This window comes from Chelonoidis abingdonii, chromosome 21, assembly GCF_003597395.2.
Source record: "Chelonoidis abingdonii isolate Lonesome George chromosome 21, CheloAbing_2.0, whole genome shotgun sequence".
In the NCBI taxonomy this organism is placed as follows: domain Eukaryota; kingdom Metazoa; phylum Chordata; order Testudines; family Testudinidae; genus Chelonoidis; species Chelonoidis abingdonii.
Window position 1 is genome coordinate 7842121 of NC_133789.1, and position 27580 is coordinate 7869700.

A 27580-nucleotide genomic window follows, 5' to 3' on the forward strand; every position below is an offset into this window, starting at 1 on the left:
CCCTTCCTTGACAGGTGGAGTCCATCTCTGCCTAGCAGTCCTCCTTCCTGGAACAGTAGTCCGTGGTCGAGGAAGCCAAAGCCCTCCTGACGACACCATCTCTAGATGCAACACAGGCCAAATTCTGTTCTCCCGTCTGCTGGTCCAGCCTTCTGCGTGTCAGTGCATGACAGCAGCTGGCTCTGGGCTAGAGGAGGATTGCACTGGCTAGAACGCCTTGCTGGAAAGCAGTTACTTAGCCCTGCTTTGGCTAACGCAGGTTCTCCTCTGGCTTAGACAGGGGGCCTCACGCTAGAATGATCCAAATAAACCAGTGTCTTGGATCTGTCCCCTTAAGCATTAGCACCAAGGAGGTTTAGCTGTGCTGGGAGCAAGGGCTCTGGGGTAAGCTCCAAACACAAGACAGGGTGTTGCAAGATGGGCTGTCTGGAGGACCAGCTGGCCCCCTGTGGCTCCAACATTGGTAGCTTCCTGTCTGGACTGCAGAGAAACTGTTCTGGCTGGTACTGAAGACCTTGTCCTGGGCATCACACCATCCCAATGCTTGGGACAGTTGTGTGTGGATGCAGCAGGTGCATCTGCACTAGAATATGCGGTACTCTATTCTCCAGCTGCACAGCTACTGCTATAGGCTCAGAGAAACGTGGGGCTGGAAGGAACCTCAAGAGGTCATCTAGGCTAGTATTTCTCAGCCTTTTTGATACCAGGGACCATCTTGTTGCCTTCCTAAAGGCATGGAGCTCTCAGGGACCGGGCATTGAGAAACACTGATTCTAGTCCAGCCACCTGTGCTCAGAGAGGACCAAGTACATCTAGACCATCTCTGACAGGCGTTTGTCCAACCTGTTCTTAAAAACCTCCAGTGACGGGTGCCCCACAACCTCCCTTGGAAGCCCATTCCAGAGCTTCACTACCCTGGGAGTTAGAAAGCTTTGCCTAATATCTAATCATCTCCCTGGCTGCAGATCAGGCCCATCTCTTCTTTTCCTACCTTCAGTGAACATCCCCATCCTCTTTGTAACAGGCCTTAACATAGTTGAAGACTTATCAGGTCTCCCCTCAGTCTTCTTTTCTCAAGACTAAACTTGACCAGTTTGGGTTTTTTTTAAACCTTTCCTCACAGGGCAGGTTTTCTAACCTTTTGATCGTTTTTGTTGTTCTCCTCTGGATTCTGTCGTGTTTGACCACATCTTTCTTAACGAAAGTGCTGAGCAGAGCAGGACAGTTACCTCCCGTGTCTTACATACGACACTCCTGTTACTGCAGCCCAGAATACAGTCGCCTTTTTCACAACTGCAGCCCATTGCTGCTTCATATTCAATTTGCGATTCACTACCGATCCCAGCCGCTTTTCAGCAGTACAGCCACCTAGCCAACTACACCCCATTCTGTACTTGGGCGTTGGGTTTTTGCTGTCCTAAGTGAAGCACTTTGCACTTGTCTTTACTGAATTTCAGCTTGTCGAGTTCAGCTCAAGGTCACTGATTTAACAAGGTGCTTTTGAATTCTAAGCCTGTGCTCCAAAATGCTCCCCCCTCAGCTTAGTGTCAGCTGCAACTTTTATAAGCATACGCTGCACTCCACTATCAGAGTCATTAGTACTGGCCCCAGGACAGATGCCTGCAGGTCCCCATGATATATCCTCCCAGTTTGACAGCAAGCCATTGAGAACCACTCTTTGTCTACGGGCTTTTAACCAGTTTTGCACCCACCAGCTAGTAATTTCATCTAGCCCACATTTCCCTAGTTTGCTTACGAGACTGTCATGCATGACTGTGTCAAAAGCCTCCCTAAAATCAACAAGTATCATGTCTAACGCGCCCTTGCTGTTCACTAGGCCAGTACCCGTCGAAGAAGGAAATGAGGGTGGTTTGGCATAATTTGTTCTTGACAAATCCATGCTGGCCAGTCCTCATCCTCTAGCTGCTTCCAATTTGATTGTTTAATACATTGCGTCTTTCCAGCTATAGTCTCTAGACTAACATCAAGCGCTTTGCTGGAGCATTTCAGCAGCAATGTCACAGCGCTTTACAAAAGGCCAAGTCATCATCCCCATTTTTTGAGCTAGGGAAACTGAGGCCTGGAACCATGAAGGGACTTCCCTGAGGTTACCCAGCAGACTAGTGGCAGGGCTGGGAATGGAAACCAGGGCTCCTGAATCTCTGGTCACTCTCTAGCCACTAGGCCACACTACCAGGAAACTAGCAACGTTGTAAGTGCTGGTGCAGACTAGCTGGATACCAGGGATCAGTTGTGCTGGCGGAGACAAGGCCAAGGTGTTGGACAAGGTCACGGTGACCCAAGCAGCATCTCATCACTTAGGCTTCACGGGGCCAAAGGCCTTGAGTGACGAGGCCACAGGCCAGCCTCCCTCCGGTGGTAGCGGCACGCCCAGGCCGTAGCTAAAATGCTTCTGTTCACGATCATTGTCCATGTCATTGCAAATCCTCTGTGACTTGAAACATTGGGGGGAGGGGGAAGTGATTCAGCCATGTGTTTGTCCAGCATCTAGCACAGTGGGGGCCTGGTCTGAGACTGGGGCACCCACGTGCTACAGGGAACGGACAAGTGCTGGCGGCGCCTATTTATTCCTGGTGTTGAGAACCAAATAAAGGACCCTGTAACTGCCTGTGTGACCCCTGGCACCTCATTCAAAGTGAGTCACCCTTCGTCCTCCCCACTGCTGGGCAGGGATTTGAAGGGGCGGGGAGCGTCGCCCCGTCTGGAGGAACTGGCCGTGATGAGGGGTAGAGGCTCCCCACTACCCCACCGCAACAGGCAGTGCCCATGGAATTCCCCAGCCGGTGCAAAGGGGGCTGGCTTTCGGCTAGCAATGCATCCCATTTCCAGGTCTGGGTTTGCCTGCCCTGCGTCGCTCTCTACAAGAACCAGCCCTGGACCATCATGCAGTTCAGGCCGTTGGCCCCCTGCCAGAGGGGAGGCCCCTCCCATCAATGCTTCCCACTCCATGGCGCTTAAAGGGTCATTTACACCAGGGGCCCTTAAAACCTTTCAAGGGCGAGTCATTTGCGGGTGTGGCTTTGGCACTTCGAAGGCTTCCATCCCTCATTAACCAAGCCCCAACTCCTGTGGGAGCTAGGACAGTATCAGGTGGGAAACTGAGGCCCAGCCTGTTGAAGCAATGGGCCCCAGTCCACACAGCATCTGGGGCAGAGCTGGGATGAGCACCCAGGAGGCTGGAGTGCCTTCCAGTGTCCTACTGACTAGACCAGTTGCCCCACAGCCTCTTTCTGACAGCGCAAAGGGCCGTCACACCCCCTTTATGCTGCGGGAAACCACTGAAAATCAGGCCAGTCATCAAAATCCAAGGCCGGCTGCGGGAGCCTTAACGGAAGTGAAGCTCAGGGCTGGTGCGGCCCCATTCGGGCCCTGGCAGGCCAGGCGGAAAGGTGTGACCCCAAACAAAGCCACGCACGCCAGCGCCACCAGCGGGTATTGCCAGAAACAGGTTTATTTACACAAGGACAAACATTGTAACAGATTACAAAATACTCAACTGAAAACCAGAGCGAGAGCAAGACAGAGAGCAGGGCAAAAAACCAGAAAACCAAACCCAAACCCTCAGATAGAAACAGTTACCACCCCGGGGTTTGGGGGGGGTGGCATCTTGCAGTGTCCAGGGGACAGGAACGACAGAAACGGCACAGACCACCCCCAACAGCGTAATACTGCCGAGATGGCGTGAAACTCGGAAACAAGACCGTGGGACACAGTCCACCCATGGACAAACACTTACAGGTGTCCAGTGGAGTCATGGCTTGGTTTTTTTTTGTTTTTTGCAAATGAGTGAAGAACAGGGCCCTGGCAGAAACTTGACACCCCCATACTGCAACCGAGACAGACTGCAAAGCGGGGGGGTGGCTCACTGCCTCCCCCCCCAAAATAAAGAAACTCATTACGACAATGAGGAACAATGTGATCAAGGGGAAAATGCTTTTCTTCTCTCGGTTTCTTTAAAACTGGAGGGTTTTACGAGCAGAAAGGCAATACATCCCCCCCTCCTCCCCCCGATCTCTAGGATCAGTGTTGGATTCCAACACAGTTGAGAACAGAGTTTGGGTTTACTTGGGCAGATGGGGCTCAGCTGTATTCAGGTGCTGAGGGGCCTGACTCCCCCGTGCCAGTCATTTGCACGAGTGCACTGAGGGTGTGAAACAGGCCTGGTCTGATCCGGTAGCATTTTACACCCAAATGACTGCGCGAGGTGCAGGGTGAGGGCGAACAGGGCCCTCTGGTTACTGGTACATCAGAAAGTCGAAGGGTCCTACCCATACAGTCGTGTCCGGGTGACAGTTCCAGACCGGCTGGTCCCTGGGCCGGCTACACCAGGGCTATGTTGCGGAGCGGAGACAGGTTTTGGCCAGCGTTTTGGAACTGGGTTAGAGCAGTGCCATAGCTTGGCTAGAAAATGAGCCTGAGGTCCTATCTACGCTCCGAAACGAAACAGGGTTCCAGGGGGAGGGGGTGGCAGTTGTATCTCTAGAGCAGACAGAGCAGATGAAGGGAACTGTGCTACCATCATGGCAAGATCAGGGCAACATTTAGCCAAGGTGAGTCAGAGGGGAGGCTCCCCACCCAAAGAAGAGGCACGAGCAGTTCTTGCTGTTGGCCCGGGAGGTCTCCATTGAGTGGGGGTGGCTTTAAGGATCTAGGAGATGGCTCCAGGGTGCAGCATGGTTTAGGGAGGGGCAATTAAGAACCAGCTTGAGCCTTTCAAGGGGCTCAGCTCCCGTGCTAGTGCCGTGTTCGGGGCCTGCCACTTGGGAGCCAACTGTGGTGGCAGAGCTGAGGGCACTTTGCTTGGTATTGCAAACGGTTAGGATTAGAGCAGGGAACTGAGGCTCTGCCAGCCCAGTGGGCAAGCCAGGGCCGAGCCATCCCAGGGAAGCAGGGCTCATGTTTGGAGAGGGGTTCTTGGCAGAACGGACCTAGTGTGGCTTCTAGGTGGGCATTTAATCAGGAGAGTGAAACCTTGTAAACCAGCCTGCTCCCGGATATGCCCCTTGGAAACCTGGCATTGACCTCCAGGCTAGTCTGGGAAGGGAAGAAGGGGACCTGGGAGCTCAGTGGAGATAGGGCCTCTAAGGGATCACCCATGGCTTTGAGTGACCCATTGGGGCCCTTCCTCCAGTGGGTTTGCCCAGCTGGTGGTGGCTGGGGCCAGCAGAGGGCTGAGATCCCTGTTCCAATTCCCTGAGTGCTCGGGCGAGCTACACTAGACCCTTCTGTGCATAGCTTCTCCCTGCCTCCGGGCTAGAGCCCAGCCGAGATCAGCGAGCCCCTCGTCTGGGAAGTCCTGGCGGGGTTTTCGCATCTCCTGCCTTGCCAAGAGGAAGGGGGCCACCCTGGCAGGGCAAAGCGGAATTCAGTCCTGGACATCTCTCCTACGACAGAGGAGTGGCGCCAGGTGGGAAGGTGGGCTTTGTCACATGGGCAAAATCCACTCCCCATATTAGCTCTCCGGGGCCGTGCCTGGAGACCCTGCCTCATTGTGCGCCCACCCGACTGGGTGACTTCTCCACTAGGGGTGGGCAGCTCAGAACTGAACGGAGCCTTCCAACGTTCAGCACCAACTCGCTTTGTATGTCACGCCTCAGTGCTGCTTGGGGCCAGGCAGCGCTGGCGAAAGGCGGAGGTAAAGAGCCGAGCCCGGACCCAGGATGACCTACTCAAAAGGTATTTAGAGACGAATCTGACATCCAGGCTGTGCAGCTAAACCTCCATCACTGGGACCCTACCGGGCACGGCTCCACTGCAGGGCGTCGCCGGGACCCCACCGGGCATGGCTCCGCTGCAGGGGGCCTCCAGGACCCCATCGGGCACGGCTCCGCTGGGACCCTACCAGGCAATCAATGCTGCAGTGCGACGCCGGGACCCTACTGGGCACGGCTCCGCTGCAGTGCGTTGCCGGGACCCTACCGGGCATGGCTCCACTGCAGGGCATCGCCGGGACCCTACCAGGCACGGCTCCGCTGCAGGGCGTCGCCGGGACCCTACCAGGCATGGCTACGCTGCAGGGTGCTGCCAGGACCCTACCGAGCATGGCTACGCTGCAGTGCAAACGCTGGTCTGTGGGACCCAGGCTTGTGGACTCAAGCCCGCGCTTGTGTCCACACTGCGTGGTAAACCTGGGTTTACAAGTGCTGGACCCAGGGCTCACAGCCATGCTAACGGGCCCACACTGCACTGGGCAGGACTTTTAACTCGAGCCTGCAGCTTGAACTGCATCCACACTGCAAAATGACAGGGCCTGGACCCGAATCACAGTGGAACTCAGGGTCATACTCCTCCCCCAACCACCCCAGGTAGGTCCTAGGGTCAGGGTCCTGGGTGCTTGCTGACCCACCTCAGACTGATTTGTGTGTGGATGGAAAAGGGGCTGGGCCCAAATGCGAGCCTGAGCCTGGGTTTACAGTGCAGTGTAGACAGACCCATAGTCACTGCCGACCTGAGCTGCATTTGAACCGACAACGAAAGGGAAATGCGCCGTACCCTAGAGTCACTGCTACATGGACCCTGCTACCGCTGCAGGTTTCCTCAGGAAGCCACCAGGGAGAAGCTGCTTAGCTGCCAATAGACAACCCCTCTTGTTTCCACCCCTGCAAGAGCCTGAATAGGCCATCCGACCTTCGTCACACTGTGCTCAAAGCTCATGGCCAGCAGCGTGCTGGAGAGAAGGGATGAGACGGGGAGCCGGATAAGCAGGGACAGAAGAACCCGCGTAAGTCCCCCCACCCCCATCCCATGTTAGGGAGGATCAATGACCCGTCTCTCTCTGTTTCACCTGAGTAAACTCCACAGCTCTCTAGGACGCTGGTTTTTGGCACAAGAGAGCTGGGTTTCTTACCCACGCGTAGCCAGGCCTCGTGGGCAGGGCAGGAGTCCAGCTACAAGTGAGGTGAACTGGCCGGACTCCGGCGCCAAACAGCCCAGCCCCGGCTAAGGAGCCGTGCGATCTCGCCAATGGAGCGGCGCTGGAGAGGCCCCTGCAGTGGGCAGAGAACAGCCAGGATCGGAAATGCCCGGCAGCTTGAAGGGCAAGGCAGCTCGGCCCTAGCATGCCCGACCTTGGGACCAAGCTATCCGAGCACAGAGCTCTTGGGTAACCAGCGCTGTTTGGCACGGGCTCGCTTTCTGCCAGAAGCTGATGGGATCCCAGGGGGACTCCCTTCAGAGCCAGCCAAGAGGAGGTCAAGGTTCCCTGGAAGGGTTATCGAATTGCCCTCCGGGGAAGAACCAGTTTATCACCTGGCGGTACTGAGGGTGGTATGTGCAGAGCCCTAGGGAGCAGCGCTGCCTTGTCAAGCGGCACTATCTAGTGTTCACAAGTGTGTATTGCACTAACTCTCCCCAGCTCCGCTCAGTTAGTGTTGGGCACAAGAGACGAGCGCTGGGCTTGCCTCTGTTTCAGTGTTGGGCACAAGAGACGAGTGGCTGGCTCGGCTCTCTGTGTCAGGGGCAGGATGCTGCAGCTGGGCAGCAGGTGGGGAGCTCCGTGCCGAGAGCGCTTTGACGCTCCCTCTCGGCCACACACCCTTGCGCTGGCCTGGACTTGTGCCATTGAGCCCGATGGCTACGAAACTGTTTTGGGGAGGGAAGCAAGTGAGGCCGTGAAAGGGGCCCAGCGCTCAGCCAGCCACTCGGGGACGCAGGGGCAAAATCTGATCCCCATGCTCAGGCTGGAAGGGGCTTGCAGTGGGCTGTGGGAGCAACCCCGGGGAGCCTTGTAGGGGAAGCCACAAAGGGACTGAGAATCAAGTCCATGCCCCAGTGAGGGGGATTCTAGCCTGCCCTAAGCACCGCAACCTGCAAAGGGGGGTGAAGCATCCCAGGGGTATCTCTGGGAGGGGCAATCAGCCCTGTCTGCTGTCAGGGCTTGAACCCCAGCGTAGACAGGGCCTTCATGAGAGGAGTTCAGCACAGCTACTCCCACTGCGGTGTCGGGGAGAAGGGATCCGAGCCGGGGAGAGGAAGACAATTGACGACAAAGGGTCCTCTGGCAGCAGGACAGTCCACCCCAAAGCTCAGAGGGGGCTGGATCCAGGGCTCAGGTTTGCCTCATCAGAGGGGCCAGCGATTGCCTCTGGGGCTGTTTGGCTCTGGCTCTAGTACTGAGAACCCTACGGGAGGGACAAACTGCAGCACCCGCAGCAGCCAAGGGTTCTAGATCCACCCTGCCACTTCCCAGAATGGCGGGCGGCACGGAATCCTCCCACATCACTTCCTGTAGGCCAGGGTGAAATTCACCCCCCCAATGCAACATATCAGCCCCCTGTCGCCCTTCACGGGGGCCCAGCACCAGACCTAAGCACCACGACAGTCTCCAGTCAGCCCACGGGTTTACATGGCATCGTCCTATCCCTCCACACCAGGACAAACCTAATCCCCCCACCTCAATGACTTGTATCTCCTTGCTGGGCAGCCACAGCCAGGACACGTGGGTGTCTACGAACAGGGCAGAACAGAAAGGTGAATCCAAATGCTGAGATGATCAAAGAGGCCATTCCCCAGGGAGTCCCTGGGAGCATTAAACCCAAAGGGAACGGTGACACCGACAGACCTCATCAGAGGTTTCAGCCGAAGAGAAAAACCACACGACACACAGGCTGACATCACCCAAAACTTAGAAATCCCGCCGCCGAAGAATCATTTAAAACAAAACCACCCAGCTCTGTCCCTGGTGCAAATCTCTGCCCCCCCACCCCACCACCCAACTTTCCAAAGGAAAAGCATGTGCGGTGCATTTAAAAAAATACTATTAAATAATACATCTGTAATAAAATTATATACCTTTGTTTTTTTTTTTCATCTTTTAAAGCTAAAATCCTTCTAAGTTCTCTTAGGCTGGTGAAGTAACAGGAAAAGAAAAAAATTTTTTTCCTTTTTTTTCTGTTTTTTTGTTTTTGTTTTTTTTACGAATGGACAACGGTTTGTTTTGTGCACGCGAGACAAGAAATCAAATTATTTACAGCGAGACGAGGCTTTGTGAAAACCAAACAAAAAGAACGTCCAGAAAGCATTGGTCGTGAACACGGATGCACAATGGCTCTCTTAATTACAATGGGATTAATTACACAGTGCGTGTGGTAGGAGAAGGGAGGGTTGGTTGGGGAGGGAGGGGGTGATTGAGAATCAGACTAGAAGTGTGACTCTCTTCCCCAGCCCCATATTTATATCTGTATAGCTCCCTCTGAAACGGTAACGCAAAAGAGCAAAATGAAAATCACAGGGAAATTAAGGCATTAAAAAAAATGACTTAATTAAAGGCACGAATATTTCCTCTCTCCTCCCCCAGAGACCGTCCTCAGCATTCAGAGTCACTTATGTCTCAGAAACACTTCAACACACTTGACAGTAAGATTAATTCAGCTGTGAAGGTTTTAAAAAAAAAAAAAAAAAGCAAGAAAGCAAGTCACGGAGCTTGGGTTTCGGTGTGAGCGAACCAGGGGAATGAGAAAAGAAGAAAGAGGGAGAGAAAACAGGATGGTGTTGCCGTTCGGATTTGAAATCAGCCGGGTTGTCTCCTCTCTCCGGAGCACAGAGTGTAAAGGACCCCAAAGCGAAACCGTTTCTTGTTTTGCTGCTACCGTGTGTCGCCAAAGGGAAGAACGCCGGAGACGTAAGACAGGAGAGGAGGAAATCGAAACCAACCAAACCCCTGAATCCCGAAGGTGCGGGGACAAGACTGAGATGCTGGTAGGGTCAGCTGCTTGGAGACGGACACAATCACATACACGGCTTTGCTGTGGAGTTGAGTGTGACTTTTTTTTTTCTCCTCTTTTTAATAGAAAAAAAAATCCTTTGGGGGGAGGGAGGGGAACAAAATCACAAATGACCAAAAAACCCACAAAAAAGTGACAGCTACACGACGGCTTGGCACTTCACAAAACAGGCTCTGCCTCCATCGGCTCATCCACTTGTCTAGGGGCAAAGAGAGAGACGCCAGCTGTTAATATGGGGCGAGGCGGGGTGCAGGGGGCTTGATCTTAGGCAGGGGGCCTGATCTCAGGTTGTGTTCCAGAGACGGATGGTCCCTGGCATTCAGCGCACGCAATTGGAGCCCGGACTGCCTGAAGAACCCAGCTCCCATTTACGTACCTAAATAAAGGCCTGATTCTCAAAAGGCCTCCTCACCCTGTAACTCCAGGGGTGACGCAGATGACTGAGTTTTCCAAATAGCTCAGCCCCCTACATGCTGGAAAATGTGTCCGTCTAGCAAAGGAATGAGGGTGGGGCTAAGTTTCTGTACTGGCTGACTGTCCGCGTGTCTGTCTGGTCTTAGCAATCGCATGCTCTTTAGGGACAGGGATGGTCTGTGTACCACGTGTACAGCAGGGGTGAAAGTAACGTAAGGGATTTACAGGTACACAGGGTCGGGGTCCTGAGCAGGGGGGCAGGTCCTAAGCCTCGCAGCCGCTACCCCAGGGCTCCGCCAGCAGGGCTCCAGAGGCGATTTAAAGGGCCAGGGGCTCTGGCTGCTGCCCAGAGCCTTTTTAAATTGCCGGCCTGGGGAAGCCGCCGCCGCCGCCAGCACGGTCGGCTGTGTACACCAGACCGGACCACCTTACTTTCACCTCTGGTGTACAGCGCCTAGCGCCACAGGGCTCGTCGGTGCTACAGGAACACAAATAAGGAGACGTGCCAGGCGCAGGGAGGCTGCATGCACTGGGGATTAGCTCCTGATTTTGCCAGAGTCCATCCAAATGCAGCCAAGGAAAGCTGAGCTTTGTGGCACTCGAGCTGACCACCAGCCAGAGCTCTGCCAGCATAAATCCCAGCCCTGTCTCTGTGCCTGGGGGGCCGCATGGTGACTGAAACTGGGGCTGATTCTCCCTCTGAGCCCCCTGCCTGCTCGCCCCCTTACACACAAGGCGGGTGGGGGGAGAAAAGGGGCAGAGGATGGATATGTTGGAACAGGAGCCTCGCCATGGTACCGCTTCGCTTCCTGCTGCCTTCCGTCCTGCGAGTGGGCAGGAGAACATGGCCCATGATCCCCTGTCCTCCCCATCTCCCCCAACACTTAGGGCCTTAGGCGCAGACACGCCACAGCAGATCAGTCCCCGCAGTGTTTGGTTGCTGGGACATGTTTCCCACCATCCCGGCTCCACCAAAGACCGGAGGAGTTTTGCTCGTGGTTTTGGGGCACCAGGGGTCTTTCCTCTGCGGCGTGTTACTGCTCACTAGCAATGCGAGCGGGCAGGAGCTCAGCCTGAATCCATGGCAGGACAATGGACCCCACGGATTCACTTTTCCAAAATACAGCTACCCTGGGCCATAGGTGCTGACTCCGTGGGTGCTCTGGGGCTGGAACACTCACGGGGAAAATTAGTGGGTGCTCTGCACCCACGGCAGCCAAGCTCCCCTCACCGCCGGCCCCTCCTCTTCCCCTGAGCATGCCGCATCCCCGCTCCTCCACCTACCTCCAGCGTTTCCCACCTGGCCGCTGCCAAACAGCAGTTTGGCGGCATTAACACACTCCAGGAGGGAAGGTGAGGAGCGGGAACATGGCCCGCTCAGGGAAGGAGGCGGGGCTGGGGCGGGGATTTGGGGAAGGACTTGGAATAGGGGCAAGGAGAGGGGGGAGACTTTGGGGAAGGGGTTGGAATGGGGGCAGGGCAAGGGTGGGAAGAGGCAGGGCGGGGCCTCATGGAAGGGGTGAAGTGGGGGCGGGGCCAGGGGCAGAGGTGGGGTCGAGCTCCCAGGGGAAAGCGGGGAAGTCAGCGCCTACGCCCTGGGCCGAGACTTGCCCAGGTGGTCAGTGGGCGAGCAAAAGGTGGTGGAGGGAGACGAGCTGTCTCACAAGCCAGGCATGCAAAGGAGAAATGAGGTGCCAGCAGGAGACACTGTCCCAGTGACACCCTGCCCAGGGTGAATTTCACCTGCAAACGCGAATCCCTCGGCACGCGCCGAGCTGGGCAATGAAGCAGCAGCAGCAGGTGCAGTTTTTAGAGGCTCTGTGGGATGTTTCGGAAGGTTCACATTGCAGCAAGTTGGCTGGATTGATCAGTTCTGCACCACTGCCCTCTATTGGACGGGTGCAGAATGGATCAATTCTGTGTCATAGGCCCTGTACAGATATGAGCTGATGGAAATTGTGCTTTAGCTCAAGGGCCTGCTGTTTGGCTGGAGGAGGCTTGGTGCTCTTTCCCCCTGCCACTGGGAAGTTTAGAGCAGATTGAGACCCAGACTAAAGTCCACCTCCAACAAAAATGCTAGCAAAGAGCCAGCCGAGGACCACGCTCGGGCCCGTGTTGCAGGGATACAAGCCAGGAGGCTAATCCGAACCGTAAGCAACAAGGTACAATACATCCAGGATGCCGAGGATGCACAAAGGCCGCGGGTGCTGTAGGAGGTGTGTGGCCGTACCTGGGGCTGCAGTCTGTGCTTCCTTGTTCGGCATCGACCGAGAGCGATGCCATGGCACTTACTGTCTCTGCCTCCTCGGCTTCTCCCTTCTGCGCCTCCAGCAAGGAACAGCTGACCACCGAGGCACAGCGCTTCACAGAGCTCCAGTGTTTGCCTGCAGGCCCCGGGAGGGAGTTATCAGGGGCGCCTGACTACCCCACTGGGACAACCCTCCCCCTGCCCCACCCCCCTACAGCGCCCCCTGCTGGGAGAGGCCGGGCTTGGCGTAGCTGGGAGCTCCCCACACAGCCAGCGCTCCTGCCCCACCCCCTACAGCGCCCCCTGTTGGGAGGACAGCTAAAGCCTCTTCATCCTATGACCCTTCGCCCACCCCTAGGACATCCGGGCCTTGCTATTCCTATCCCCGTCTGAACTTTTGACCGGAGGTGAAACCAAAGGGCATCAACTGAGGGGATTCCTCAACCCTCCCCAGACCCAGTGCCCTGAGCTGCCCCCCCACCCCCCGCCCCACTTACTCTGGATTTCAATAACCTTCTCCAGCGTGGCCACCGCATTTACATTTGGCTTTTGCTGCAGGAGAGCTTGATCCAGGGGGTCCAGCTGGGAGAGAAGGGAGATTGGGAGAGAAGAGAGTCTCAGAACGAGTCGGGGGCATGTTCTGCATCCTCCCCCTCCCCATCCTTGCTTCCTTCAATTCGACTTCCCCCGAGGTGCTTCCCACTTCCCACATGATTATTATACAGTGACATTGTCATATAAAAGCTACAGCAGTAATAAGATGGGCCCCACCCCCGGGGGTGGGATGGGCCCTTGATCCACACAATGGCATCCCCTAGAGAAGGCTTTTCCGATTGGCCTCAGTTTGCTCCTGTTGAAAGCAATGGGAGTTTTACCAGCAACTTTGCTGGGAGCAGAGCGAGGCCCATGCTGAAAACCTCGCTGAAAAAAACCATGCTGAAAACCTTGAGCGGGCGGTGGGTTCGGGGGAGAGGAGGGCAAGGGCTCCTTAGAGGTAGATGGGACCCACCCGTGCACTTCAACTGCAGGATTAGGACCATAATTAATTTATTTTTAAAAGCAATTGCCCTTCCCAAACAGGGCCGGTTCCAGAGTTTTTGCCGCCCCTAGTGGCAGGGGGAAAAAAAAAAGCCGCCATCGTGATCGGCGGCGGCTGTACCGCTCCGCTTTCTTATTTGGCGGCAGGTCCTTCCCTCCGAGAGAGACCGAGGGACCCGCTGCTGAACTGCCGCCAAAGAGTCCGATGTGCCGCCCCTTCCCCTTGGCCGCCCCAAGCACTTGCTTGCTGAGCTGGTGCCTGGAGCTGGCCCTGTTCCCAAATGCCCCCTTCCCTTGGGAACACACTGGGAGGGGTTTATAGCTCCAGTCTCCTGGCTGGCTCCACCGTCTGCTCTCTTTTTCCTACTTCCCTCCCTATCTATAGTGATAGTCAGTTTCATGTTTGTTTCTAGGCAGCTTCACGGTTCCTGGTCTGTTACCTGGTTGAGCTGGGATCACTAGAACTTACACAGAGGTTTTATGGCCAGACTGGAACCAGCACAGGCCGTTATCTTTCACCCAGACTCCCCTGTATTAAGACTTCCGTTAGATCAAACCCACCCTCGAGAGGCTAAACTCTTATGTGCCAACAGCAGGCAGGGAACTGGGGTGACCTAAGGGGCTGCTGATGGCAGGGAACTGATAAGGTGAGAGACACCCAGAGGATCCCAGCCTGTAATCTGCACCCCGCGCTGCAGAGAGAGGTGAACCCCCGCAAGTCCCTGCCAATCTGAGCAGGGGGAAAATCCTTCCTGGTCCCAAATCTGGGGCTCAGGGTGACCCTGAGCATGTGCACAAAACACCCCAGACAGGCATCTAGCAAGAGGATTCTCTGTCCCCTCCACCCACCCCCAGTTCAGTGTCCTGCCTCTGAAGCTTCAGAGAAAGGCAGAAAAGAATCCCAAGCCACCCAGGGTACGTCCAGCCGATTGTTAGACACGACAGGATTGGATTTTAATCAATAAAGCTCGATCAGTGCCAATTTCCACTCCCATTCAGCAACGCACTTAAGCACGCGATTAAACCCTTCTCCGGTCAGGACAGCACTTAAGCACATCTGTGCAGACCCTAGCACCCAGCTCACTGGGAGATCATAGGAACCCCTGAAGTAACAGTAAGAAGCTATTCGGAGCACGGGCCGAAGTCCTGCTGAGTGCAGTGGGTGAAATCTCACGCCAGATTTCACCCAGGGACGGTCCAGGGGATTGAAGCACCTGATTAAAGTTAACCACGTGCCCAAAGGGCTGTCCTGAAGAGAGATGCTTTGCTGAATGGAGGTTTTCGGGCCCAGTCTGGGGCTCACTCTCCCCTGTATTGCAGTCAGCTGTCTGGAGCAGTGACTGTCTCTTTGTTCTGTGTTTGCGCAATGGAGGCCCTGCGACTGGGGCTCCCAGACACTGCTGTAATGCAGATACTAAATGATATCAATTAATAATCATATTTATTGTCTGTATCACATTAGCACCTCACGGCACAGATACAATAACACACAGTCCTAGCCCAGAAGCGCTTGCAGGCTAAACAGCAGGTGGGAAGGAAAACTCAGGCCCAGAGATGCTCCCGCGGGAACTCCACTGACCTCCACGCCAAGCAGGGCGGAGACACAGGCTTCTGAGGCGTCGCAGATGGCTGTCAGGTCATGACCCCCCTCCAAAGCCAGCACCACGCGCCCGCCGGCCAGCTTCATCAGCTGCTTGGTCAGGTGCCCGAAACCTACAGGGAGGGGGAGAAACTGTCGTGGTCAGTGTGGGACAAGACCCTCCCCTAGCAGAGTCCTGCAGCACTTGGAGGCATTGGGATAACAGGGGCCAGTGAAAGAGAGGTGTATGCATGGGGATAAAGAGACAGACAGATGGACAGACAGGTATGCCTATATGCATGGAGATAGACTAACCGCTGCTCACAATTTGGGGATTGCAAAGTGCTTTGTCAGTGAATTAATCTCCCATTTCACAGATGGGGAAACTGAGGCACAGAGCAGGGCAGTGACTCTCCCCCTGTCACCCAGGAAAGCAAGGTGGGGACGCAGCCAGGGGTACAGCCCAGGGAACCCCACCCTGTGGTGTGTTAAACCATTGGGCGCCTGGTGCCTAGAGCACTTCTCTCTATATTAGCACCACTGCTACGGGGGCCTGCAGGGAGGTCAGAGGCCCTGGAGCTGCTGGGTCCTAGCGCGTAGAGCTGCCCAGGGCTAACCCAGCAGGAGAAGAGACTGACCTGGGTTGGCTCCCGCCCCCATCTGGCTCCGACATCCATCCCCAGGCCAGGCCTGGGAATCAGAGCTCCCACTTCAGCGCTCAGGGTCCCCCGAACCACCGAACCCGGAAAATGAAGTGGGAGCGAGTGGCACCCAAACCCTGTGTCAAGCCTCCGCCCAGGGAGTTTCCCGCCTGGGGAACCAGCACTTGGATCGTGGACAAATGAGCTGGCAAGAGACGCTGTGGGGACGCAGCCCTGGACCAGGGTGCAGGCTGGGTGCAGCCTGACGCGATTCCCTCCGCTTGCAATTTTCATGGTTCTCATGTCTGCTCCAAGCCACGACCCCAAACGCAGCCCCTTGCCCCAGTTCCCATGGGGCAACCCAGCCGGCTCCCAAAAGCAAGCCCTCGACCCCCACGGGGCAGCCCTGCCTGCCTCCAAACGCAGGCTGTTGCCCCGTTCCCCATGGGGCAGCCCCACTGGCTCCCAAACACAGGCTCTCAACCCCCACGGGGCAGCCCCACTGGCCCCCAAACGCCGGCCCCGCTCTCACATTTCGCCGTGACGGAGTAGCCACCCAGGGGAGACAGGTGTCCCTCGACTGCATCGAAGCCGGCAGAGACCAGGACCACATCCGGGGAGAACTCGTTGGCTATTGGCATCACCACCGTCCTGAGGGAGGGGAGATCGCGAGTGAGGCCCCCGGCAGAGCAACCCTCGGCTGAGTCACTCAGGGCTGGGAGACCGGCTCCTTGGCCAGCGAGAGGGCACGGAACATCTCAGCACCTGCGGGGGAGCATGGCCTGTCCCGGGCAACCCTCTCCCTTGCCCCCCTCCTCCTCCTGCTGTCAAGAACCCTCCCCCTGTGCCCCTCCTGCCCTGGGCTCCTGGGGACCCCTGTCTCTGCCCCCCTTCTGCCCTGGGATTCCCCCCCACCCCCCGTGCCTGACTCCCCACACCAAAACAAAAGCACTTTCTGGGCCCAAGAGATTAAGCATTCCCCAGCCCCCTCCCCCAGCTGCCCACCCCAGCCCTAGGGACACCTCTGCAGGCCCCCTTCCCCACAACAGGGCCTCATGCCCCAGGCAGTCCTACACATCCATGGCACACGGAGATCCTGCAGCCAGAACAGGCAGGAGGGTAACAGGACAGGCACGCAGGACTCCTGGGTTCTAGTCCCTGCTCCGGGCCTCAGTTTCCCCCTCTGCAAAATGGGGATAATGCTTCTCGAAGGGCAGAAAGATGCCACTGCTGCTGCTAGCGCTGTCCACTGTGGCTGCAGTCATGCTGCCCTGGCCTGGCCCAACTGGGGTCAGTGTCACTCCAGTTCTATTAGCCCCAAACCTCTTCCCAGCACCTGCCCCTCCTGGATGTCCCCGCCACCCTAGATGGATGGAGGCCGACTGACTGGCCCAAGGACACCCAGAGAGTCAGTGGCAGGGCCCGTCTCTCCTTCCTCTCAGCTGAGGCTATGGTGCTAGCTGCTAGCAGGGAGTTGAGGCAAAGGCCTGCAGCCCAAGCTGTCGCCCAGGGGGTATCCCAGCCGTGGAGAGGAGCCGGCAGTGCCTCTTGGGGGAGCCCTACCTGAACGCGGCCAGATACTCCACATCGCCGATGGGGGGGTCCACTCCGCCCGTCCAGGCTATGTTGACGTTGTACCCCACCCCCATCCCGCTGCCAACCTGCAAGAGAGGAGACCTGCATAGGACGTGCCTGGATCCGTGGGCCAGGCACAGCAGGGGCCCGGCCCCCACCGCCCCTATGGAAGAGTCTGGCACGGGGAGGGGCTTTCCGGCTCAGGGGTCTGCCGTCCCAGCTGCTCTGATCATGCCCCTTCTCCGCTAGCTATTCAGGGAGCAGACGGGGGATCACGGAGGGAGCCTTACAAGAGGATTCAGGATCCTCCCCCTTTCCTCAGCACCGTATAACTCCCAAGCAGGGAATGCCCTTGGGTCAGATCCTTGGGAGCTGTCACATCCCAGCACCACACCTGATGGTCGATGGGACCCACAGCTGCCCCACACTCCATAAGTCCTGCCTCAGATCTCCCACCCTCTGCACCCCCCACCCTGATGCCTTCACCTGCCTTGGGACAGGCTCCCTCGCTGGGGCCCACCGGTCCTCGGACAAGAGCCCCAGTTCCCGCGCTGAGCCCCGTCACCTCCCACCAAGACGCCCTCCAGATCGCGCGCACTGGGCCTCCCTGGCCAGAGACCCCGCGGCCCTGTGGGCAGCTCTGTACGGCCCCCTATGGTTCTTGGGCCTGCACTCACCTCCTCGGGGGCCCCGCTGCCTGGGAAGAAGTTGCCGTTGTCGTAGCGGTGCAAGGAGATGTACAGCACATTGGGGTCACTGTAGAAGGCTTGCTGGGTGCCATTGCCATGGTGAATGTCCTGCAGGGAGCACAGCCGTTAGGGGGCTCCCCCGCCGATGGGGGCAGGGGGACTGGTTGGGGTCTGGCCAAAAGCCTCCTTGCGCTGATGCAGAGACCAGTGGATACAAACAAGCCTCCATCAGGACTGGGACTGACTGGATCCCAGCAGCCACCCTCCCTCCAGCTGACTCTTTATGGCAGGGATGCCCAATGGCTATACCCAATGCCTCAGTAGCAAGCTCTGAACCTGCTTCCATGGGAAACAGCGAGCGACTTTCCAGCCCTTCAACCTTCCCGATGAGGCCACGGTGTAGGGTAGCGGCCATGACCAGAGACCCCTTTTGTCTTCGTGGGGCGTTAACTCTGGAGGCTAACGATGGCATCCACCATGCACACAAACGCAGCCGCACGTGCCCTGGCTGCAGCCGCCCTTGGGAACGGTCGGTGACCTCGGCGCAGCTACTCACTCTTGCAACCTGCGTTCTTAGCCCTCCCCGCAAATATCTTCGTACCAGGAGGGGGAGCTGGCGGGGACCAGAGGAGGGGGATTGGGTGGGGGCGGGAGTGGAAAGAGAAAGCCGCTACGGGGATTCTTTTGCCACATACTTTGCTTTCTACGTCAGTCTAGTGCAGCGAACCTCCTGGCTTTATTAAGCTAAGGGACTCGCGGTTTTGATGGCCATGTCAGTTAGGGTGACGAGGTGTCTGGTTTTCGCCCGGAACACCCGGTCGAGAAGGGACCCTGGTGGCTCCGGTCAGCACTGCCAACCGGCCCGTTAAAACTCCAGTCGGCGGTGCCGTGGAGCTAAGACAGGCTAGTCCCTGCCTGTCCTGGGGCACTGTGCTGCGCCCCGAAAGTGACCAGCAGGTCCGGCTCCTATGCAAGGGGGCCACTGGGCTCCATGCGTTACCCCCACCCCGAGCACCGGCTCTGCACTCCCATTGGCTAGGAACTCCCCAATGGGAGTGCGGGGGGCGGTGCCTGAGGTCGAGAGCCGCATGCACCGTGGAGCCTCCTGCCTAGGAGCCTTCTGGGGCGCAGTGCGGTGACCCAGGACAGGCAGGCAGCCTGCTTTAGCCCCTGCGCTGCACCGCTGACTGGGAGAGCCACCCGAGGTAAGCCTGCACCCCAACCCCCTGTCCCAGTCCTGAGCCCCCCCAAACCTGGAGCCCCTCTGCATTCCAAACCCCTCCTCCCCAGCTCCACCCCAGAGCCTGCACCCCCAGCCCAGAACCCTCACCCCAACCCCCTGCCTCAACCTGCAGCCCCCTTCCACATTCCGAATCCCTCGGCCCCCAGCTCCCAGCCTGGAGCCCCCTCCTGCACCCCAAACTCCTCATCCCCATTGAGGGAGGGGAAGGGAAAGCATCGCTGATGTGAGTGGTACAGAGAACTGGGGCCACATACTGGCGCTTGGGGATCTTTACCTTCTGAACAGAGAAAGCTGTGTGTGTGTGTGTGTGTGTGTGTGTGTGTGTGTGTGTGTGTGTGTGTGTGTGTGTGTGTGTGTGTGTGTGTGTGTGTGTGTGTGTGTGTCACCCAGCTCGTCTCGCACACTCTGGCCGACTGGCAATGCGGAGCCTGGCTGCACTGAGAGGAGGCGGGGTTTTATAGCCAGGGTTTGAATCAAACCAGGGCTTGGGATGGGCACAGAGCGGCACAAGGGAGAAGGCTGCCCCAGGGCACTTTAACCCCTTCAGAGAAAAGTTCTTAGTTAGGGACTTGGCCACCTCATCCTGTCCACACACCTCCAGGCTCGTCTACACACAGCAGCTGTCCAGCTTGAGCCAGGTGGAGATGGTGAGGGGCAGAACCCCAAGCGTGGGCACGCTGCTGCCGGTACAGCTGTTCCCACAGGAGCACTGTGATACCGACCGAACTGCACCCATGCTGGGGGCTGCTCGGGTATCCCGGTGTCAGGACAAAAAAAAAAAAAATCACACCTGAATGGACAAAACCTGGCTGTGGGGTCGGACTAGGCCAGGGGCTGGGTCTTCACTGCAAAGCAAGGTGTTGTTCCACCCCGAGAGGTAACTCGTCAGCTGTCCCACCCCAGGCGCTCTAGTTCTGACCTCGGGGTAGCTAGTCTAGGTGAACCCCAGGGATTGGGGATAGGACTGACCGGACCCAGCCATGGCCGCGTCTGCACTAAACCCCTTTGCTGGCATAATTACGGCAATCAGGGGCTGGAAGCGGTGTGACGCCCGATTGACATGGCTGTGCTGGCTAGAGACCCTAGTGTGGACGCAGCTATGCCAGCAAAACTGCAGGGATAAGTTACGCCAGCCACAGCTTTGCCAGCAGAGCTGCATCCACACTGTCAACCCCACAATCCCCTTCGTTCTCCATAACGCGGGGCAAAAGCAAGCCGAAGGCGGGGTATTTTTTTTTTTTTTTGTCTTGCAGGGCTGGCTGGAGAGAGAAGGATCCAGCCCCTGCAAGGGGAGCAGGAATCTGGTTCCCAGCCAACGGCAGGTATGTTCCGGCTGGCCTGGCCGCCTTCCTTACCCAGTCCACAATGAGGATCTTGCCGACGCTGAGCTTCTGCTGGAGCAGCTTGGCAGCGATGGCGACGGAGTTGAAGAAGCAGAAGCCCCTGAGCAAGCAGGAGAGGAGAGAGATGGGGTTACCGCTTCCTAGCCAGCACGAGCGCCAGGGTAGCGGGGAACCGGCCCCACTGATCTGCCTGCATCTACGCTAGGGCTCCTCTGCTGTCCGTGCCCCCCACCGCTCTGCCGGCTCAGCACCACGCCACTGGGGCAGCTCTGGAGCTGGGAGAGCACCAAACGTCATCTCATCCTGCTCCGGACAGAGCGATGGGGCCTGGTGGGTAAAAGCCGGCAGCAGGGCAGCGCTCCAGGAATGATGGCTGGGGAGACAGGCCCCCTCCAAGATTCCCATCACAGAACTGCTCCGGCAACGAGCTAGGGGTTTGGGGACTGGGTGTGCGGGGCAGGGGGAGGGTCGGTGACATCCTGGGCTGGGACAGGCCCCAGAACACACTCCTTGTCTGCACAGGACAGAGAAAGCAGCCTAGAGCCCCAGCTGCTAGAACTAGAGATGAGGCCAGAGCCGAGTCCTGATTCTCTTCTGCGCCAACATCCCTCAGCTCAGTGCAGGGGACCAGCTTCACCTGCAGGGTTTCCTGAGAGCCTCTGCACTGGTCTCCACCTCTTGCCATCACTTAGAGCAGCTCACAGGCTGCTATAACTTATACCAGCTGGCGAGGAGTCCGGGATCATATGCCAAGGTTGAATCAGCGGCTGCTCCACCCTACCCCGTGGCAGCTGATGGGCCCTCACCCCACAGGAATTCTCAGCGGGTGGGACAAATTGGCCCGGACAGGAGTGAATCCAGATCCAGATGTGTAGCTTGAGCCCCCACCTCTCATTTAAATACAGCTGCTGCTACCTCAGGTTCATCCATTGCCCAGACAAGGACTGAACGGCTTCTACCGTGACAGCGGCAGGGGTCCCTTCTTATTCCTGCACCTCGGTCCCGAAGGAGGGGCCATGCCAGCTGCCACACCCCATGACGATCCCCTGGAGATGCAGGGGGCCCCTGCAGATCCCCCGGGGACAGAATGGATCTAGCCTGGTTAGTGGAGATGAGACCAAATCAGGTCCTAGCCCCTTTGCTGGAGCCGGGCAAAGAGGGATTCTGAGTGCGCAGCTCAGGACACCTTCAAAGGGGCTGGCAGTCAGAGGGCCGATGCCCAGCACTTCCTGAGTACCAGGCCCCTTGGCGGCATCTCAAGTGGGGCGCCCCAAATCTCATCCCAGGGCCAGCATGGGACTGATCTCGGTTAGAACCCGACAGCCCCCCAGCCACGTGACAGCGACCCCCCACTCCCGACGGGGTGAGAAGTCCAGGCTGGAACTAGGCAGACGCCAGTCCTTCTGGGTCCCTTTGCCATTGTCCCCTTCCCCTGCCCTCACTTACATGGCCGTGGATTCCTCCGCGTGGTGCCCCGGGGGCCGGATGACGGCAAATCCATTCTGCACAGAGAACCAAAGAGGTGGGGAGGCGGGGGGTTAAACGAGTGAGCCAGGTTCGAAGGTCCCTTGCCCTGTTCTAACGGCGCACAGGGAAGGCAGGGCCAGACCTGGGGCCGGCCAGAACCGTCGGGAGGGGACATGAGATCAGAGATACTATTTTCACTTAGCTTGTAAGAGCCTTGGGGCAGGGACTGACTTTCTGTCCCGTGCTGAGAAAGTGCCTGGGCACAAATAGGGGCCTGGGTCCATCACTGGGGCTCCCAACCCAATACAGACAATAAATGACAACAGAAGAAGTCATTTCCAAGCAGGAGGGTGACCCCCAAAAGTCCCTCGAGCGACACTGCAGGTGCCCCCCGCCCCCCGCAGGGAAGCTGCCGTTCCTCTTAGCCCAGCCGCCACTCTACCCTGCCTCTTCCGTCAGCGTCATTATCCTCAAAGTCTTGCTCATGGAAGAGGCTGGATTGCAGAAACAGCAGCGCCCTTTAGAGGGGGAGATCGGTGCCTCAGAAGCGGGAAAGGGACTCGCTCGAGGTCACGCGGTGAATCCGTGGCAGAGCTGGGAACAGAACCCAGGAGTCCTGCCTTCTGCTCTCTTGCGTTAACGACAAGACTACACGCCTCGTTCCGAAGCTGAGACTAGACCCCGGGCGGGCTGCTGCGCTGCTCCTCCCTGCTCTAACCCCTAGATGATACTGTGATCCCCAGAGGCCGGTCACAGGGCTGCGACTCCTCTTCATTTCCAGTGGCTGAATAGTGTTAAAAGAAGCTCCAAAGACCACGAGGGGCCTGATTTTCCCAGGTGCCTCTTCCTGGAATTCCCTTCCCGGGTGAGCAGTTGCTGCCACGGATGGGTTTCGCGATCGCAGGCGGGAGATGCCCCCACGTGCTCCGTGCCATGGGAATATTGGACACCTCCCGTCCCAGGCTGGGTCCCCGTCTATCAGTTCCTGGGGGAAAGGGAAGTGCAGCAGCAGCCGGCTGATAGAGACAGCCTCTGATCCAACCCGCTGTGTTTGAGCTGGACGGGACTGAACCCTGAGACACCCCTTAGACACAGCCCCGTTCCTGACTCTCCCTGACTCCCGGGAAGAATAATCCTGTGACAGCAGGCTGGGGGCAAATACACGAGCGACTGCATTCGAGGGAGACTGTCCTTTGCCATCCCTTTTCTCCGCTGCCCCTCCTTCTGATGGCCCCCTACATGGATCAGTGAGAACCCATCTCCACAGCATAGCTCTCTTCCAGGAGAGCTGAGGGAGAACTCCCTGAGTTGCTAGCAGCAGTAGGTTGTCATCCTCTATGTGAACCAGCTCCATGTGAATTAGGGACCCCCAGCACCAAAATCACAATCCTTTACTCCCTGAGCTAAAGGGACAACCCCTCCAGCTACAGCAAGCCCCTGGGGTCAGGGAGGGTCTTGTTCTGCAAGCGGACAGCGCCTAGCACCATGACTTGGGCCCCTAGGTGCTACAGTATGGCAGGCCGTTGCAGTGGCCATGCGCCGCCACTAGAGGGAGACGTGATGGAGCACCCCATAACCCCTGGCTGCGCGCGGGGGACTCACCTTGAGCTCTCCTGAGGCCACCTTGAAGGCTAACTCCACCAAGCAGCCCACGGCCATGCGGACGGCGCTGGACGAGTGCATCTCGTTCCACACCGTGTCGCTGTCCACCTGCCCAGAAAGCAAGCCGGGCCTTTACCGGGCCGCCCTGGGGCCATGGCACAGAGCCCCCTAGCCCCGCCCCCGAGGAGCTACTCACCCCGATGCCGCCGCAGGGCAGGACCGCATACATCTTCTGGCTGACGGGACCTGGGCAGAGCAGAGGGAGCAGTGACAGACAGCCAAGAGCCCACGCCCCTGCCTGGGGAGGGCACGGTCCCCCTCACCCCGCCCCTCGAGATCTGGACTGGGAAGAGGTAAAAATGGGGGGGATCTGGACACAGGGGCGTAGGAGTTGCCATGACACATCTCCCCACCGGACCCACTGAGGTTGTATCCCAGCTGCTGCCGTAGGAATGGACTGGACTTGGTCTGGTGAGTCCAACCTTCAATCGCTCACCGTAGCAGAAAGAGTCCCCAGCTCCCACGCTGCCCCCCAGGTCACCCTCCCTTTCAGAGCCAGAAAAAGAACCCAATGCCCCTGCTGTAAGCCACAGGGAACACTCCTCTCCCAGACCCAGGAAATGAACCCAGTCCCCCTGACTCCCAGACCCCCCCCTGCTCTAACCCCTACGATGCACTCCCCTCCCTGAGCCAGTGATAGAACCCAGGAGTCCTGACTTCCAGTCCCCACTCCCGCCGCTCTAACCAATAGGCATCACTGCCTTCCCAGAGCCAAGAAAAGAACCCAGGAGTCCTGACTCCTTGGTCCCTGCTCTAACCATTAGACAGTGCTGCCTCGGCTAGATTAAAAAAAAAACGCAGCAACCATGAAGAAAACATTGCCCCCACCCCCGCACACTAGGCAGGGAGCATGATCAACCCCCTCTGCCTTCTGCCGTAGCCAACAGCTCAACGCCCAGGGACCTGGTGAGAGCGGGCAGGGCCCTAAATCACCCTCAGACGGGGCACTGCTGGGACTGCCTACCTAGCAGCTTCTTGCTGTCGAGTTTCTGTCGGTTGAGGGGGCTGGTTCCGTACAGCAACGTGTGATGCTCCGAATGGACCGTCTGGATTTCATCCAGCGTCGCTTTCCTGCCCCGGATCCGCTAGCAGAGAGCAAGACAGCGGAGTGAGTGGGGCCATGCCTGGCCAGACAGTCCCAGGATCATCGCTTTATGGAGGTAGCTGGGCTGAGAAACCTGTCTGGGTGCTCGGGGCACACGACCAGCCGCCCATTTCGAGGGGCGCAGGATCAGCCTGGGGGTCCTGGGTTTTTGCACCTCAGAGGTGACAACCTTGGCTCTGAAGGGAGTGAGCTGCAGCCAGGGGGTGGCTGGATCGTGGATGCTTCAGCCAGGAGGCATTTACCTCTAGTGCTGGGGAAGGGTCAGCCCCGTGGGGATCCACACGGCAGACTGGGGTCCCTTCCCGTGGGGCAGGGCTGCAGTGGGTGTGCTCCCTGTATTTGGAGGCCATGCAGAGCCCTCTCCAGCCCCGGCAGTAATTCAGAGCCACCTCAGAGCTGCTTGAACCTATACTGCACTTCCTATCACCCCCTACAGGCCCTGGGCAGCAGAGAACAGCAGCACAGAACACTCCAGCCATGCCCCCACCCCACCATACTCCTAGGCTGGAGGGGTGGGGGGTTTTCAGTGGGTTATTGCCCCCCCCTCCTTTGCAGGGCAGGCTGCTCCATGCGGGGGGAATCCGATCTTACTGACACCTCTAGCAGGCAACTGGCTGGGCTGGATGAAGCTGGGGAGGGTTCGTCCCCAACCAATTCTCTTGCGCTAGGAAGGCTACGTCTGCACTGCCCGTGGCCACACCCCAAATCCTCTCGCCCGGATTTGGTGGGGCTTTCAACCCCGGCGGGCTGGCAAAGCTGGGGCTCAGAGCTTTCACTCGGGCCGGTAACCTCACTTCACAGCGAGAACGCAGGCTAAATCCTTTGCACACTGAGTCCTCCAGCCGTCCCACACGCCCCCACACAGCCCCAGAAGTACACATGAGTTCTCCCACAAGGCACCGGGGAAGAATCACAGAGCGGCTCAGTGCAGGGCAGCCCCAAGAACCGGGGACTGTACCCCTAGAATCCCAGCGACACACCTGGGGAACACAGAGCCAGCGAGGGCCCCGTGACTTGGCCAAGGGACTGCCCTGAGGCTGCTCACGCGTGGGCGGGTGCCGATCACCGGAGCTACCTCTGCAGTGGAGACGTAGGAGACGGTGCTGGGGTGCCACAGTTGCAATCTCTGAGGTGGAACAGTAACGCAAGGCCTCAGCCACACATGGTCCCTTGACACTTTCTGCATGAGGTTCAACCCCGATTGCTGCCGCCTGAGCCCCCACGTTCGCCCAGCCTCCTCCCTAGGACTCTCACCTCGCACTTGCTCAGCAAGCCGGTCTCCTGGAGCCTGGACCAGATGCTCTGGATTCTCCCAGCATGCTCTGGGTGAATGTTAGTGTTCCCGCACATACACTGGTGCTTTAGCATGAACGTGTCGTAGATCACGCCTGGGGGAGAGATGAGGGAAGGGACAGGAAGTACAGGCTGGATGGCAGGAACCCCATGGCACCAAGACCCCTCTGGCTGAGGGGCAGACAGTGGCCTGGGCCACAGCCCTGGAGACTCCACCCTTTCCCCACCCCCATCCCAATCTCTTCCCCAAAGTCCCTGCCCCAGCTCTGTCCCCTCCCTGCCCCTGTTGGACTCCTTCCCCAAATCCCCGCCCTGGTCCCGGCCCCGCCTCTTCCCCAAGTGCCACCTTCTCCCTCCTTCCCCCTCCCTCCCAGCTGACCCAGCGCAAGCGCTGGGAGCTAGGGGGAAAACCGGGCACGCAGCGAGCTCAGGGGAGGTGGCAGAGGCAAGCTGGGGTGGGGGGGCAGGGCAGGGAGCTGCTGCTGGGTGCTGAGCACCCACCAATTTTCCCCCATGGGTGCTCCAGCCCCAGAGCACCCCTGGAGTCAGCACCTACATTCCCCGCTGCTGCCCCACGGAGATGGGCTGCACCATCTAATCACCTTCTCTGGATGCCGCTACGCTGCAGTAAAAGAGCCGCAACGCGGCCGAGGCTGGTCCAGGCTTGCAGGGCTATAAAACTGTAGTGTAGATGTGTGGGCTCTTCCCAGACTCCGAGACCTGCAAGCAGGGAGCGTCCCAGAGCCCAGGCTCCAGCCCGCGCCTGAACCACAACACTAATTTTATACTCGCAGCCCAAGCCAGCTGCCCCGGGCTCTGTGACTCGGTGCCGCGGATATTTTATTGCACCATGGTCCTGGGTCAGCAATAGAGCAAGTGGATGTCTCTTTTCTAAGGCAGATCGTCTGGAAAAGCCAAGAGAACTGGGCTGCCTTGGCCAATGTAGGCTCCTCCTGCCAGATCCTGCTCCAGAATCTGACATTTTCATTTTCTCAATCATTTAAAAGTTTCTAGGCCTAAGGGCTGCACAAGAAACCGTCCAAAGCTGACCCGGATGCAAGCCACACCCCGATGTCCACCTGAGTCTGCAGACAAGCACACGAAGAAGGCATGAGGTGCCTCATTCAGCTCGGTGGGACGTTCACTCTGAAGTCTAAGGACGACAGGTTGGATTAGTGGTTCCCCAGCTGATCAAAGCACTTGTGAAAGGAGAGGGATGATCACATGATGAGGTTCTGCACGGGTTACTGAGAGTGGCGCCCCACTTTGGCATCATGAGGGTGGAGCGTGGGCTGTGGGCATGGCTTGGGCTGTTTTTCCCCCCAGGTGACCTCGGGGCACATGACTTCTTACCAGTAGTGAACAGGTGTTTGACCGGGGGTTCAGCCACCGTGTTCTTGATGCCTGCGGTGGCGGGCGAGGACTGGGTCCGGCTCAGCGCTTGGTGAGGCAGGGTGGTGATGGTCAGGGAAGCTGGGAAGAGCTGGATGGGCTGCAGCTGCTGAGCATCGGGGAACACCTGCCAGAACATGGTGCGAAG

The 27580-nt window shown here is 58.0% G+C and overlaps 1 protein-coding gene across 12 annotated transcripts in view; it reads right to left on the reverse strand.

The window, feature by feature from the left end:
* Window positions 1-3454: 3454 nt before the first annotated feature.
* HDAC5 (histone deacetylase 5) overlaps window positions 3455-27580 on the reverse strand; it is a 109331-nt gene continuing 85205 nt past the window's right edge. For 11 of the 12 annotated variants that reach the window (XM_032791527.2, XM_075059611.1, XM_075059610.1 and 8 more), the window contains 14 exons: window positions 27394-27559; window positions 26002-26135; window positions 24607-24727; window positions 23779-23828; window positions 23583-23690; window positions 21960-22015; window positions 20526-20613; window positions 17916-18035; window positions 17227-17324; window positions 16196-16314; window positions 15023-15156; window positions 12903-12987; window positions 12388-12541; window positions 3455-9942 (listed from right to left, as the gene is read on the reverse strand). In XM_032791527.2, coding sequence (XP_032647418.1) covers window positions 9903-9942; window positions 12388-12541; window positions 12903-12987; window positions 15023-15156; window positions 16196-16314; window positions 17227-17324; window positions 17916-18035; window positions 20526-20613; window positions 21960-22015; window positions 23583-23690; window positions 23779-23828; window positions 24607-24727; window positions 26002-26135; window positions 27394-27559 — 1473 coding nt within the window. In that variant the 3' untranslated portion in view covers window positions 3455-9902. The remainder of the gene's footprint in view (window positions 9943-12387; window positions 12542-12902; window positions 12988-15022; window positions 15157-16195; window positions 16315-17226; window positions 17325-17915; window positions 18036-20525; window positions 20614-21959; window positions 22016-23582; window positions 23691-23778; window positions 23829-24606; window positions 24728-26001; window positions 26136-27393; window positions 27560-27580) is intronic. The other variant, XM_075059614.1, reaches the window with a different exon arrangement.